Raw genomic sequence first — 15,005 nt, forward strand, 5'->3', positions numbered from 1 at the left:
TCCCTTTGCCTCCCTCTCCCTGCCCACAGAGTTCTGTGAAAACCTCTCAGCTGATTGTCGGGAGAATGTGATCATGTCCCAGATCTTGCCTTGCATCAAGGTAACAGAGAGTTTGATGGGAGGAACCAAGTGGATCCGAGCCTGCCAAAAAGAGGGGCTGGAGACAAGGCTTTGGGGATAGTCAGCTGCAAACTAGGTTCCCAGCCCTGTGGGACCAGGCAGCTGTTGGGTTTCAAGCAGTTAGGGGACCTGACTGCAGCTTGAGGCTGACCTTAAAGGTGGAAGTACTTTCTAGAACCTCAGACGTCACTGAGTCCTCTCATTCACAGGGTCTTGGGGTTGGAGTGGGGGCTGCTGAGAGCAGGGGTCATTGAACTCTAAGTAGGTGGTACGCATAAGGAATAGTGATTTCCCCTGTACCCTAAGCCATCCCCTGCTCTATGAATGAGAGGGGCAGAAACAGGTTATTGTCTCTTAGGAGTTGGCATCTACTTGGCCACTTGCTGCTGCAGGGGTTGCACTGACCCCTGTGCCTACCTCTTCTCTCTCCCAGGAGCTGGTGTCCGATGCCAACCAACATGTCAAGTCTGCCCTGGCCTCAGTCATCATGGGTCTCTCTCCCATCTTGGGCAAAGACAACACCATCGAGCACCTCTTGCCCCTCTTCCTGGCTCAGCTGAAGGATGAGGTAAGGGTGCCAGGATCTCAGCTCTGGGTTTGTGGAGGGGACAGGTGGGTCTTCCTAGATAGCTAGGGTTTACCTAGATTGACCAGGAATCTCCTGATATCTCAACAGACATCCAGATCTTTGCTGAGTTGCATGTTTGTGGGCATACCTGTGTGTTCATGCATTCATTCCTCCAGGCACTCTTCATGAGTCTTTTCCTGGACATTGAGGATATGAAAAATAGAAATTTAAAGTTTTATTTATGGCCAGGCGTGGTGGCTCACGCCTGCAATCCCAGCACTTTGGGAAGCTGAGGCGGGTGGATCACCTGAGGTCAGGATTTCGAGACCAGCCTGGCAAACATGGTGAAACCTCGTGTCTGCTAAAAATGCAAAAATTAGCCAGGCATGGTGGCAAGTGCCTGTAATCTCAGCTACTTGGGCAGCTGAGGCAGGAGTATCACTCGAACTCAGGAGGCGGAGGTTGCAATGAGCCAAGATTGCACCACTGCACTCCAGCCTGGACAACAGAACAAGACTCTCTCTCAAAAAAAAAAATTTATGTATGTTTTGAGATAGGGTGTTGCTGTGTTGCCCACACTGCAGTGCAGTGATGTGATCATGGTCCACTGCAGCCTTCGCCTTCCAGGCTCAAGTGATCCTCCCACCTTAGCCTCCCAAGTAGCTGGGACTACAGGCAAGAGCCACCACATCTAGATAATTTTTAAAAACATTTTCCATAGAGACAAGGTATTATGTTGCCCAGGTTGGTCTTGAACTCCTGATCTCAAGCGATCCTCCTGCCTTGGCCTCCAAAGGCCTGGGATTATAGGCGTGAGCCGCCGCGCCCAACCTAGAATAAGAGTTTTGATCCTCAAAAGCCTTCAGAGACTGGCAGTGGAGGGAGACAGGCAGTCCCATGATGCCATTAAGGTGTTACAGGTTCTGTTAAGGATGAGTTCATGTTTTTTAGGGTTTAGGCTAAGGTGCTGTAGTATAGACCCCAGAATACATTCTGGCTTAAATTAGGTGGTGGATTTTTTTTCTCTCTCTCATAACAGTCTAGGCGGCCTTACACTGGTGGGTTAGCCCTGCTGACCTCAACTGTCTCTGAATCTCAGGAAACTACTCCAATTTTTAGCATCTCTTAGCTGGCATGGAGGGGTCAGGCACAGACCACAGCAGGCGCAGTCCTATGAAGGACGAGATTCCTCACATGTGCTTGCACCCCGTACACCCATTGGCCAGGAGGATCATGTGACCACACCCAGCCGTTCAGGTTGCCTGGATTACAAAGGATGAGAGGCGGTGCTGGGTGATGACTGGAGAGATCATCAGGGTGACCACTGGGGAAGGATTTGGACTTGACTGTGGGCAAGAGGAAGAGCCAGAATAGAGTTGGTGTTAGAAGGCACCCTGAGGCTTATGTGAAGGAAAGATTGAAGTGAGGCGGCCAGCAGCGATGTAGGAAGACCAAACCGGAGGCTGTGGGAGTCTGTGGGAGTCTGGAAGGCTGAGGCTAGACTAAGTGATGTGTAGAGATGAGGCTGCAGTGATACGGAAGGATTCAAGATTGTTCAGGAGGCAGAAGGGACCACATGGTGGTTTTTGCCTTGGTGGTGAAAAACTGGGCAGATGGTGCAATTGTTTGCTGGTGTGTGACATCTTTGTTCCCAAAAGCCTCAGTCTTTCTCTCTTCCCCATCCCCTTCTTTCTTTTTTATACACAGGCGCACACACAGTGTGCTAGAGAGTTGGAGGAAATACTGTAACAGAAAGTACTGCATCACATTTCAGTCCCCCATGCCCCTAAAAGTTACGTTATTCAATTCCGTTACAGTGGAGTAATCTCTTAGCCCCAGAATTACAGTCAATTTTTTAATACATTGAAAAGAGTGCACTATTTTTAATATATTTTTTGCTCTTTTTGTTTTTCCCTATTAGTGGGTGATTAATTGTACTGTTTTTAATCAATTACGTCAGTTGCTAAAAGTCTGAATCTTCATTAATGTTCATGACGAATTTTATGACTTAAGTAATTTATCTGAGTTATGCTTCACATGCACATAGTTTTTATAATCATATTTTGTAGATATTAATACAATTTATATTTGTTTTTGATGCTTTAATGGGCATAATTTGGCTGGTGAGAGCCCCTCAAGTTGTCTGCTATGTCATTTCACACCTCTCCAGAGTTTTGGGGATCATTTTGCCTCTGGCATGAGGGAAGGACCCAGGCTCAGCCCAGTTTGAAGGCAAGCCCATATGTGAGGACTGGAGCATTTTTTGCTCCAGTTTCCCCTTCAGCAAGCACTATATGGTAATCATGTGCTGGCAGCCAGCCTGTCTCAGGGCAGCTTCTCTTAGAAGAAAAGAACCAGCATGGTTTTCTTGGTGTGAGGAATTCATCTGACTTATATTTGAGATTTGCATTTTAGATTTATAAACTTTATATTTCACATTTTGACTCTCACCAGAATTTATAAACTTGTCTAAATGAAAAAGGCTACCTTTTTACTGGTGCACCAAAAAGAAGTCTTTTTAAATGGGTGAGGTATAGTCTCTGAGCCTTCTCTTCTCATGCGCATGTTCAGCACCTTGAGGCACACACAGCAAGGGCTGGAGCTGGGTGAGGGCCAGTCCTATCCTCGGAATGTGCAGGGTTTCAGCAGCCCAAGCCTGCCAGGCTTGTTCACTTGGTTATTGATTCATTTCAGTGCTCCTTTATTTATTTATTTTTTTAGACTAAAATAGTTTTAATAAGGAAATAGTTTTCTTCCTTCCCCTCGCCCGTGTTGTGGACTGATATCCAGAAAGGAACCCTTGTTAGCAAGCAGCGGAGCTAGGATTAGAAGAATCATGTCTGCCTGTTTTTTCCAGGGTGTTGTATTTTCCTACTGTGATTCTTAAAGTCCTTTCAAAATGGATAAACATTTCTTGTGATACTATTGTAAGGTTTAAAAATCTCCTTAAGTTAGTGATCCATGCTGCTTGCTTTTTGTGTGCCGTTAATGTATTCCCAGAACGGGGAGCTGGGCTTGGACAGGAGTAATCCCTCGGGAGATGTCCATAAAAGTTGATGCAGCTGAGCTCTTTCCATCCTGTCCTGGGTTGCTGTGTGCATTGCATTCTCTCAGAATCCTTCTTTCCTCTCCTCAGTGCCCTGAGGTACGGCTGAACATCATCTCTAACCTGGACTGTGTGAACGAGGTGATTGGCATCCGGCAGCTGTCCCAGTCCCTGCTCCCTGCCATTGTGGAGCTGGCTGAGGACGCCAAGTGGCGGGTGCGGCTGGCCATCATTGAGTACATGCCCCTCCTGGCTGGACAGCTGGTGAGTGAGGAGGCCTGGGGGCCAGGCAGTGCTGCCTCAGGGGAGGTACAGTATGTCCGGGGCTGTGATAGGGAAACGGGGGGCTTTGAAGGCTTAGTGGAGGCTGTGACAACTGCCTGGGGAGTCGAAGGAAGGGACCCAGGAAATAGGGCCTTAAAAGATGCATTGGATTTAATAAGAGAGAAGAGGGAAACGAGCACCTCAGATGAAGTTGAGAAGTGTCCGGTCTTTCTAGGGTGGGTGTAGGTTCCATGGGGTGTGGCTGGCAGCTCCCCCTGTTTGCTCTCCTGGAACACTTACCTTGGAACCCTTGGTTTCTCCTGTAGGGAGTGGAGTTCTTTGATGAGAAACTTAACTCCTTGTGCATGGCCTGGCTTGTGGATCATGGTGAGTACCTCCACAGGAGCAGCAAGAAGAGATGGGAGCTCCAGAAAGGCAGGATGGATTGGCTGGGGCTGTGGCGGGCAGTGGAGGAGGCTAGAGTCACTCCCCATGCCACTGGATGCTCGTATGGACCAGCTCGCGTGCTTGTTAGAGTCCCAGAGAAGTGTTGAGTGGGAGGAGGATGAAACAGATCACCCAGGGGTTGCCTGGTATAGTGGAGAGCCAGAGGGCCACTGAGCAGCCAGACCAGGGTTTTGAATCCTGCCTTTGGGGCTGTCAGATCTAAAACAAGTCACCTGCTGTCTTTGAATGAGCCCCACACTCATTCTTTGAAACTTCTTATTCTGGTCCCTTGGGGCCATTATGAGAATTGCTCATTGTTTACACTAAGAGAGGTAAAAAATAAAAGGTAATATTTATCTCTGTGAAGCCCTGTTTGAAGTAATAAGTGCCACATAATTTAGGCAAATCACTTGTTAGAGCCTTAGTTTGCCCATCTGTAAAATGAAGCCAGTAGTGGAACCTACCTCTTGGAGTGGTTGAAAAGATAGTATATAAAAAAAACAGTTACTAGATATAGCACATAGTAAGCCCTTTTTTCTCTCTTTGCCTCACATGCGGCCTGGCACCTAGGGGCTGCTTTGTAAGCCATGGTGAGTGTGACCTACATTTTGCCCACATCAGTTCTTCACCTCCAAATCCCTGTCTGTCTCACCCTCACCCTTCTGCAGTATATGCCATCCGCGAGGCAGCCACCAGCAACCTGAAGAAGCTAGTGGAAAAGTTTGGGAAGGAGTGGGCCCATGCCACAATCATCCCCAAGGTCTTGGCCATGTCCGGAGACCCCAACTACCTGCACCGCATGACTACGCTCTTCTGCATCAATGTGAGCCTTCCACCTGCCTGCTGGCCCATCCCTAGGGAACTGGAGTGCCTGGGAGAGGAAGGATGCTAGAGGGTTCCCCAAGGGAGACACCTGGCTTGGGAATGGAGACATGGAGGGCATCTTCTATCCGGAGATGAGTCCTTGGGGAACTGCAGGCAAGGGGGTGGGGCTCCCAGGGTCAGGGTCGTAGGGCCTCTGGGACTGGAGACTTGGATGGTGAGGGACCCAGGTCCTGGGAGACTTGACCTGTTGGAGCAGCGATCTCAAGCTTTATGAGCACCCGTCTCCTTCCCTGAGAAATGTGTGTCTCTATCTGTGGTGCGGTGGGTGAGTGTATGGGCTCTAGGTCAGACCTAGTTTTAAATTCTGGCGCCACCATACATTAACTATGGACCTTGGATAGTTACCTAACCCCTTCATGCTTTGGTCTTCTCATTTGTAAAGAATTCACACTGGTAATCACAGCCTGCTGAGTGTAAAGATTAATCAGGTTATACACGCACAGGGCTTAGAAGAGTTATGCTACAGATAGGAAGTGCTCCTGTCTGTTTGCTTTTCCTACGATTATAATTATCTCATGTACTACTTATTTATGTGTAAACCATACACAGAGCTAGAAAGGAAGGGATTTAAAAATAAATACAACTAAGTGTTCTGATCATTTCTTCCCATGCCACACTCTGGAGATCACTGCTCTAAGGAGGGATCCTAGGGCTTGGTAATTAAGGTCCATCTCCAGAATAATTAAGGGAAGCCAGAGGACAGAGAAACTGGGACGTCGCAGAATGGAGACATGGTGTTAGGATGGTGTTAGTGGAGTTGGGAGATTCACTCCACTAACTGAGTCACCCGTATTGCTTAGCCTCTGTAGGGCCTGATGATCACCAGAGTGGCCTGGTCAGAGGCAGAGGGAAATGAGAGTTAGCCAGGAGCTTTGCATACTCACCCCTGCCACTCACTGACCCCCAGGTGCTGTCTGAGGTCTGTGGGCAGGACATCACCACCAAGCACATGCTGCCCACGGTTCTGCGCATGGCTGGGGACCCAGTTGCCAATGTCCGCTTCAATGTGGCCAAGTCTCTGCAGAAGATAGGGCCCATCCTGGACAACAGGTGAGGTCTGGATACTCCCCCACACACTGGCAGGGGCTTGTTGTGGGCACCTTAATCTTTGACCTTTGAAGGTGGAGCCCAGGGTCAGAGGCCTGGCAGCGCTCCTTGCTTTCTGTGTGACCTTGGCTCCCTTCCCTTCTCAAGATCTGTTTTCTCAACTGTAAAATGAACATCACAGCATGAAATAGAAAGAGAGGGTGATGGGATGGCAGTCCTATGTACTGGCAACAAGTCATTAGAAAATGAAATCACCTTATGTTTTATATGTAAGTATGTGTATAATTTATAATTGCACCAAAAATATCAAATAGCCAGGAATAAATTCAATGAAAGATGTGTATGTAACACCTCTAGTGTAAACTGTAAAACACTACTGTGAGAAATTAAAGCAGACCTGACCAAGGTGGGCGGATCAGTTGAGGTCAGGAGTTCACGGCCAGCCTGGCCAACATGGCAAAACCCCGTCTCTAGTAAAAATACAAAAAATTAGCGGGTGTGGTAGCAGGCGCCTGTAATGCTAGCTGTTTGGGAGCCTGAAGGCAAGATAATCGCTTGAATCCAGGAGGCGGAGGTTGCAGTGAGCTGAGATCACGCCACTGCACTCCAGTCTGGGTGATAGAGCGAGACTCTGTCTCAAAAAAAATTAAAGCAGACCTACATAATATTCATGGATGGGACAGTTCCCTGAACTCATCTTTAGATTCAATATAAGCCCATTAAATCTTAACAGGTTCTTTAGTGGAAAATTGACACTTCTAATGAACAAAGTTGGATGATTTATACTACCAGAGACCAAGACTTACGACACCGCAGTAATTAAAATAGTTGTGAACACAAGAATATTTAAATCACCCAATAGGATGGAATCAAGGGCACAGAAACAGTCCCACGTGTGTTTAACAGCAGGCACCTCTGTAGTTGAGTGGAGAAATGTATGTATTTTAAAAAACATATTTGGGGCAGTTTGATACCCATGTAGGAATAAAAGAAGCCTCACCTCAATGCATAAACAAATTAATTTGAGATGACAGACTAGAACCAGAAAGATTTTAAGACAAAGGACCTAGAAGAAAATGTAGGAAAATATCTTCATGAGTTAGTGTAGGCACAGATTTGTTAAACAGCAAACCAGAGGAAGTGATGGGTAAGTTGACCTTCTATAAAATGTAGCACTATTTCTCAAAAGACAGCATTTTGAGAGTAAAATGCAAGCCACTGACTGGAGGAAGATGTCTGCAATGTATGTTTCTGAGAAAGGACTCATCCACAATACCTGTCTACAAATCAGGCAGGACAAGAAAGAGATGGGGAAAAAGACTTGAATAGGCACTTGAAAAAGGATCTCCAAATAGCCGGTAAGCATATGACAAGGTGTTCAGCATCATTAGCCTTCAGGAAAATGCAAATTAAAGCTCAGTGACATATCACTACACACCTCCCAGAGCAGCCAACATTAAAAAAGACTCAGTGGTGCAGATGTTGGTGAAGACATAGAAGAGCTGGAACTCTCATCCATTGCACGTGGGGCTGTACATTTAGGGTTTGATCACTCTGAAAACGGGAGTGGAACTGGAGTGGAATTTGGTGAAGCTTGTTATACAAACACCCTGTGAAACAGCCCTTCCCCTCCTGGGTCTCTATCCAGGAGAAATGAGTGCTGTTTCTGTCAGAAGAATGTTCATGGTAGCTTTATTCATAGTAGCCATAAAAATGGAAACAACCTCCATGTCTGTCCACAGTAGAGTAGATAAATTTTAGTTTACTGATGTAGTGGGAAACAATTCAGCAGTAACGAAACAAATGCCTGCTATAAGCAGCAACAGGTGACTCTCACAGATAACCATGTTGAGTGAGGAGCCAAACCCAAGAAAACACACCATTTATGTCAAGTTCAGAAACAGGCAGAATGAAGGAATCGAGATGATAGAAGTAAGAACAGTGGTTATTTGGGGAGAACAGAGAGCTGTCAACTAAAAGTGGGGGACCCACAAAGCCTGCAGATTCCTCTCTGTATCTGTTCCAGGACACAACCTCAGCTTTAGTTTCTCTCCGAAGTCCTCCTCCGTTTTCCAAAACAATTGACTCTTGGTGCAGGCGGATTTCCCTGGGTCCCATAGATGAGAGTGGGTGCCTCCTCTGGGCTCCTGGAGGACCAGGAACTTCCCCTTGGGGCCACTTACCACTCCCCTCTTATGTACCAGTTTGGTCTCTTCCTCCTGGCCCGGGTGCCTCATGGCAGAAATCAAGAGTGATTTAGCTCCATATTCACTGCTAATACATCGTAGGCCTCAGTGAGTATGTGTGAAATCAATGAAAGATCCATTTGCTGGGCCTCAAAGACTTGGGGGTTCTGAGATTCTGTTCCACTTTCCCAGCCTGCTCTGATCTCCCTGTTTGGGGCCCCAGAGAAGTCTGTCCTTGTTTGTCATACTTCTGACCTTTAATTGGTTGGTTGGTTGGTTTTTTGCAGTTTGTTTGGTTTTCCTTTGAGACAGAATCTCGCTCTGCCACCCAGGCTGGAGTACAGTGGTGCGATCTCGGCTCACTGCAGCCTCTGCCTCCTGGGTTCAGGCAGTTCTTGTGTTGTGCACCACCATGCTTGGCTAATTTTTGTACTTTCAGTAGAGATGGGGGTTTTCCCATGTTGTCCAGGCTGGTCTTGAACTCCTGGCCTCAAGTGGTCTGCCCACCTTGGCCTCCCAAAGTGCTAGGATTACAGGCATGAGCCACCGTGCTCGGCCTTGATTTTACCTTTTCTTTTTTTTTTGAGGTGGAGTTTCGCTCGTTGCCCAATTTGGAGTGCAATGGTGCAGTCTTGGCTCACCACAACCTCCGCCTCCCAGGTTCCAGCGGTTCTCCTGCCTCAGCCTCCCAAGTAGCTGGGATCACAGGCGTGCACCACCACGCCTTGCTAATTTTGTATTTTTAGTAGGGACAGGGTTTCTCCATGTTGGCCAGGCTGGTCTCGAACTCCTGACCTCAGATGATCCACCCGCCTTTGGCCTCCCAAAGTGCTGGGATTACAGATGTGAGCCACCACACCCGGCCTGATTTTACTTTTAATTGACACATGATTATACATATTTATGGGGGTATAGTGGTGTTTCAATAACGTATGCAAATGTGTAATGATCAAATTAGGATAATTAGCATATCTATCACCTTAAACGTTTACCATTTTCTTTGTGATGAGAGCATTCAAAATCTTTTATAGCTGGTTTGAAATATGCAAAATATTATTATTAACTGTGGTCACCCTCCTGTGCAGTGATCAGAGATTTCTAATTCCTGTGTGCGTCCTGGATTCTTGAGACTCCTCCCACCTTGGGTTTGGTGTGTCCGTGTCTGTGTACACCTTCTTGCTCAAGAGATGTGCCTACCTGTTGCCCCAGTCCATCCTGGCTCACCCTCTCTCTCCCTGTCTCCTTTCGCTTTCCAGCACCCTGCAGAGTGAAGTCAAGCCCATCCTAGAGAAGCTCACCCAGGACCAGGATGTGGATGTCAAATACTTTGCCCAGGAGGCTTTGACTGGTAAGACCTAGAAAGCACAGAGCCCTAGCAGGAGGGTGGACTTTGAGGACAGGCTCTAGGCCTGCGGGCAGCAGCTTCTGGGAGGGGGAGGTACCATGGCATTGTGGGCAGAGAGAGGGCTGTGGTTCTGATTCTTTCTTGTTCCTGTTTTCCTAGTTCTATCTCTCGCCTGATGCTGGAAGAGGAGCAAACACTGGCCTCTGGTGTCCACCCTCCAACCCCCCCAAGTCCCTCTTTGGGGAGACACTGGGGGGCCTTTGGCTGTCACTCCCTGTGCATGGTCTGACCCCAGGCCCCTTCCCCCAGCACGGTTCCTCCTCTCCCCAGCCTGGGAAGATGTCTCACTGTCCACCTCCCAACGGGCTGGGGGAGCATGGGGTTGGACAGGACAGCGACCCTGGGAGGAAGGGGCTACTCCGCCCACGTCGGGGAGAGATGTGAGCATCCCGGGTCACTGGATCCTGCTGCTGTGATGGGAACCCCTCCCCCATTTTCTTCTCCACCTCCCATCCTCCCTCTCATTGGTTTTTTTTGTGTGTGTGTCAACTGTGCCATTTTTATTTTATTCCTTTTATTTTCCCCCTTTTCACAGAGAAATAAAGGTCTAGAAGTAGTCGGTCCTCTGGCCTTAGTCGTCAGCATGGAGGAGGGGGCACCACCGCAGAGCCACAACATCTGCCCTTTTCTCTGGAGAAGATCTTGTTACAGGACCCATTATACCCCTATGTCCCGAAAATTCTCTGGGGATCCCGCCAGGAGTGCTGCTGGCCTTTGGGGTAGAGGGTCCATGAGGTGCTCTGGCTGGTGTCCTGTAGTGCAGTTCAGATTCATAGATGTTGGCCGAGTATTTGGGGGGTTAAAAGCAGGTACCTTGGAACCAGACTGCTTGGGTCCAAATTGTGGCTCCTTCAGTTAATAGACATGTGACTAGGAGTAGCTTGTTAAGTCTTTATGAGCTCAGTTTTGTATTGTGTAAAATGAGAGTTACAGTAATACCTAGATTGCAGGGTGGGTGGCGAGGACCAAGTGAATTAGTACCTGGAAAGTGTGTAACAGTTTCAACATGAGAAGTACACAACATGAGAAGCAGAGTTAGCTGTACATTGCCAGAGAACCCCCTGTGGGCCATTTCCTGTGTTCTTGAAGAAGACTTGGGCTTGGACCCTGTCCCCAGGAGGTCTCAGAGTAATCAGGACGGTACTAGGGAGAGAACTATGGCAAGATAGATCAGTTGTCTCTCAGTATCTATTCTCCCCTTCCTAATGTAGAAGCTCTGATTTTTAGCTGGGCACATGACTACATGGATTCAAGGTATTTTCCTAGTGTTTCTTGAAATTAGGTGTGGTATTGTGACCAAATTCTAGCCAAAAAGATGTTGAACAGAAGTGGTATATGCAGCTTCTAGGAAGTGTTCTTAAGGGGGAAGGCGTGATCCCCCACCTTTCCTCCTCCTTCGTGCACTCTGGAATGTGGACCAGATGGCCGGAGTAGGAGCTGCCACCTTGGGCCAGAGAATGATCTTAGGAGCGAAGGTAAGTAAGGCAGGACAAGATAGAAGGAGCCTGCCTCCCTGAGGCTATGAAGAGCCATGCCAGTATTGTCACCTGGGAGAATTAAATTGGTCAATTGCCTGTTCGTTTGGAGTTTCATCACTTGAAGGTGACCGGAATTCTAACTGATGCAGGGAGGGGCCCAGAGCACCCTGGAGAAAGGAGCAAGGGACGTATGGCTGGTGGTGTCTGCATGGAAGGGTTTCACAGAGGAAATGATGCTTGAGCACATTTTGACCCAGGTGGTAGAAGGGAGATGTGGCTTTGAGTGACAAGGTGATTTCACCAGCTCAGCCTTCATATTAGCACATCCCTACCCTTTGTTAGACTTTATTGTGCCCTAGGGGATGAGGCTGAAGGAGACCAAAAAGCATCTTTAGAAATTTCCATTTATACCCTGGGCGATAAACTCTCTCCCAGTTGAGAACCACTGCTCTAGAAATGTGAACACACGTGTAACCAGACATCAAAGTCTGACATTAAACTTTGACTTTCCCTGTGGTTAACGCTGCTGGTCCATTGCAACAAGAGTGCAGCGGACCAGCAGCCTTTGCATTCTCAGGAGCTTGTCAGAAATGCAGAGCCTCTCGCCCCTGCCCCGACCTGCTCAGTCAGAGCCTTCATTTTAACAAGATGCCCAGGTTCATCTGCACACTGAAGTTCGAGAAGTCCTGCCTTAAATACTAACCCAGTTTTTCTCTCTTGAGAATGCTACGTGGGTCTAGGGCTGAGGATGTGCTATGGCTCAGAGGTGGGGTCTAGAATTGGACATGTGTATGTAGACAAGGCTCAGGGATATGTTGAGGTTGCAAGATTGGGCAAGTGATGGAATGGGATCATTACAGGAGGTGGAGGTGGGATGGATACCCAGGATGTGCTGGGTAATGAGGTGATAGTCAGCGACCACAGGAGTGAGTATGAGAGACGAGGGTGAAGGATAGCTTGAGTTATTGAACCCTGGCAGAGTGTCCTCAGTTAACCAGGAGTTGCCTAGTGTCTTGGGTCATGTGTTCTAGAAGCAGAGCCCGAGTGGAGACTCGTTCAAGTGTCTGAGGGAGTGCTCTCAGGAGAAGGGACTGAGGTAACTCACCTTCTGTGAGCTTCAAGTTGGAAGAATCCAATCAGGTGATTAATGTGATGTTATTAAGTCCGTTGTTAGGAGCGGTTCCTAATCTCCCAGGCTGCAGGCTTTGTTTGCTCCATACACCTGGCTTTCTCTGTAGCAGCTGAAGTTTGATGCTAGAGCTGGGTCAGGGTGGAGAGACTGTGTGGAGCCAGGACTCATGACCCTGGCCTGTTTCTCCCCCTCTCTAGGCCTAAATCCCAGCAGTTACACTGGCCGTTTCTAATGGTTCCTTCCACAGCACTGTTCTCCAGAGCCCACACACAAATTTTGTCTCCTTTTGTGATGACTGTACTTCTTTGGCCGTTTTCGCTAACAGCCTCTTCACTGACCCCTTCCTTCCACTGCTTTGACCCAGACATCTGGATGCGAATGAGGTTGAGTCACTTGATGCCTTTGGCTAATGCATAGGGGCACAAGTAGAGCTCTAGAATCACCATGCCCTTGACTCAGGGTGCAGAATCTGCCTGTGGTGCTTGAGCTGTGGTTGTTGCTAGGCCATCGTGGCTCAAGCCTGTAATCTGAGCACTTGGGGAGGCTGAGGCGGGTGGATCACCTGAGGTCAGGAGTTCAAGATGAGCCTGGCCAACATGGTGAGACCCTGTCTCTACTAAAAATACAAAAAATTAGCCAGGCATGGTGGCAGGCACTTGTAATCCCAGCTATTTGGGAGGCTGAGGCAGGAGAATCGCTTGAACCAGGGAGGCAGAGGTTGTAGTGAGCCGAGATTGCACCATTGCACTCCAGCCTGGGCAACAAGAGCAAAACTCCATCTCAAAAATAAGTAAACAAACAAATAAATACCTTGAATGTAAATGGATTAAATTATTAAAGACACAGAATGTCATAATAATTTTTTAAAAGACCCAAGTATATACTGTGAGAGGAGACTAACTTCACCATTAAGAACACAGGAAGTGAAGAACTAGAAAAATATATTCTATGCAAATAGAAACCAAAACAGAGTTAAGGAAAAATATAATAGTACAAAAATTGTCATTATACAATGATAAAGAGGTGAATTCATCAAGAGGATGTAAGAATTGTAAATGTAGATAAGTGCACCATCAGAGAACTTTAATATATGAAGCAGATATTAATAAATCTGAAGGGAGAGACAGACTGCAATACAATACTAGTAGGGAGCTTAAATATCTTACTTTCCACAGTGGACAGATCATTCCGACAGAAAATCAATAAGAATTGTTGGATGCAAACTGCACTTTAGACCAAATGTACCCTAACAGACATACACAGAACATTCCATGAAACAGTAGCAGAGTATCATTCTTCTCAAGCATATGGAACATTCTCTAGGACAGATGATATAGATAAGACAAAGTAAATTTTATCAAATGTAATTGAAATTATATCAAGTATTAGTTCCTACTACAATGGGACAAAATTAGAAATCAATAACGAGGAATTTCAAGATGGAGGGATATGGGAAAATTAAACCACATGCTCCCAAACAAACAATGGGTCAAAAAGGAAATCACAAGAGAGATTTTAAAGTATCTTGAGACAAACAGAAATAGAAACACAACATACTAAATCTTATGGAAAGCAGCAAGAGCAGTTCTAAGGGGGAAGATTAGAGCAATAAATGCCTACAACAACAACAAAAAAGGTCTCAAGTAAACAACCTAACATTACACCCTAAGGAACTAGAAAAAGACAAGCAAACTAAATGAAGTCAGTAAAAAGAAGGAAGTAATAAAGATCCAATGTAATCAGAAAAAAATGAGAGCAGAAAAACACAATTGAGAAGATCCTTGAAACTAAGATTGCTTTTCTGAAAAGATAAATCACAAAGCTTTAGCCAAACAAACCAAGAAAAAAGAAGACTCAATATCAGACATGGAAGATGAGACATTACACTTAATACCACGGAAATACAAAAGTTCGTAAGACAACATTGTCCACAATTACATGCCAACAGGTTAGACAACCTAAAAGAAGTAGAGAAATTCCTAGAAAGATAAAACCTGCTAAGACTGAATCATGTGGAAATAGAAAATATCTTTCATTAATGCAGAATCAAGGAAAACAAATTAGGCCAGGTGCAGTGGCTCACCGCTGTAATCCCACAACTTTGGGAGGCTGAGGCAGGCAGGTCACCTGAGGTGAGGAGTTTGAGACCAACCTGGCCAACATGGTGAAACTGTGTCTTTACTAAAAATACAAAAATTAGCTGGGTGTGGTGGTGCATGCTTGTAATCCCAGCTACTTGGAAGGCTGAGGCACAAGAATCACTTCAACCGGGGAGTGGAGGTTGCAGTGAGCCTAGATCGCACCACTGCGCTTCAGCCTGGGCAACAGAGGGAGACTCTTGTCTCTAAATAAATAAAATTTAAAAAAACAAAAATTAAAAATCTGAACTGACCAAGAATGAGAAACGAGACTCAATCAGTAATAAAA

The 15,005-nt window shown here is 46.7% G+C and overlaps 1 protein-coding gene across 1 annotated transcript in view; it reads left to right on the forward strand.

Annotated features, from left to right (window-relative positions):
* PPP2R1A (protein phosphatase 2 scaffold subunit Aalpha) overlaps positions 1-10,524 on the forward strand; it is a 36,497-nt gene extending 25,973 nt beyond the window's left edge. Inside the window, exons 8-15 of the mRNA XM_054461987.2 lie at positions 30-100; positions 554-688; positions 3,825-3,998; positions 4,325-4,385; positions 5,114-5,268; positions 6,238-6,380; positions 9,820-9,911; positions 10,068-10,524. Of these exons, the coding sequence (XP_054317962.1) occupies positions 30-100; positions 554-688; positions 3,825-3,998; positions 4,325-4,385; positions 5,114-5,268; positions 6,238-6,380; positions 9,820-9,911; positions 10,068-10,084 (848 nt within the window). The 3' untranslated portion in view covers positions 10,085-10,524. The remainder of the gene's footprint in view (positions 1-29; positions 101-553; positions 689-3,824; positions 3,999-4,324; positions 4,386-5,113; positions 5,269-6,237; positions 6,381-9,819; positions 9,912-10,067) is intronic.
* Positions 10,525-15,005: the final 4,481 nt, after the last annotated feature.

This window comes from Pongo pygmaeus, chromosome 20, assembly GCF_028885625.2.
Source record: "Pongo pygmaeus isolate AG05252 chromosome 20, NHGRI_mPonPyg2-v2.0_pri, whole genome shotgun sequence".
NCBI lineage: Eukaryota > Metazoa > Chordata > Mammalia > Primates > Hominidae > Pongo > Pongo pygmaeus.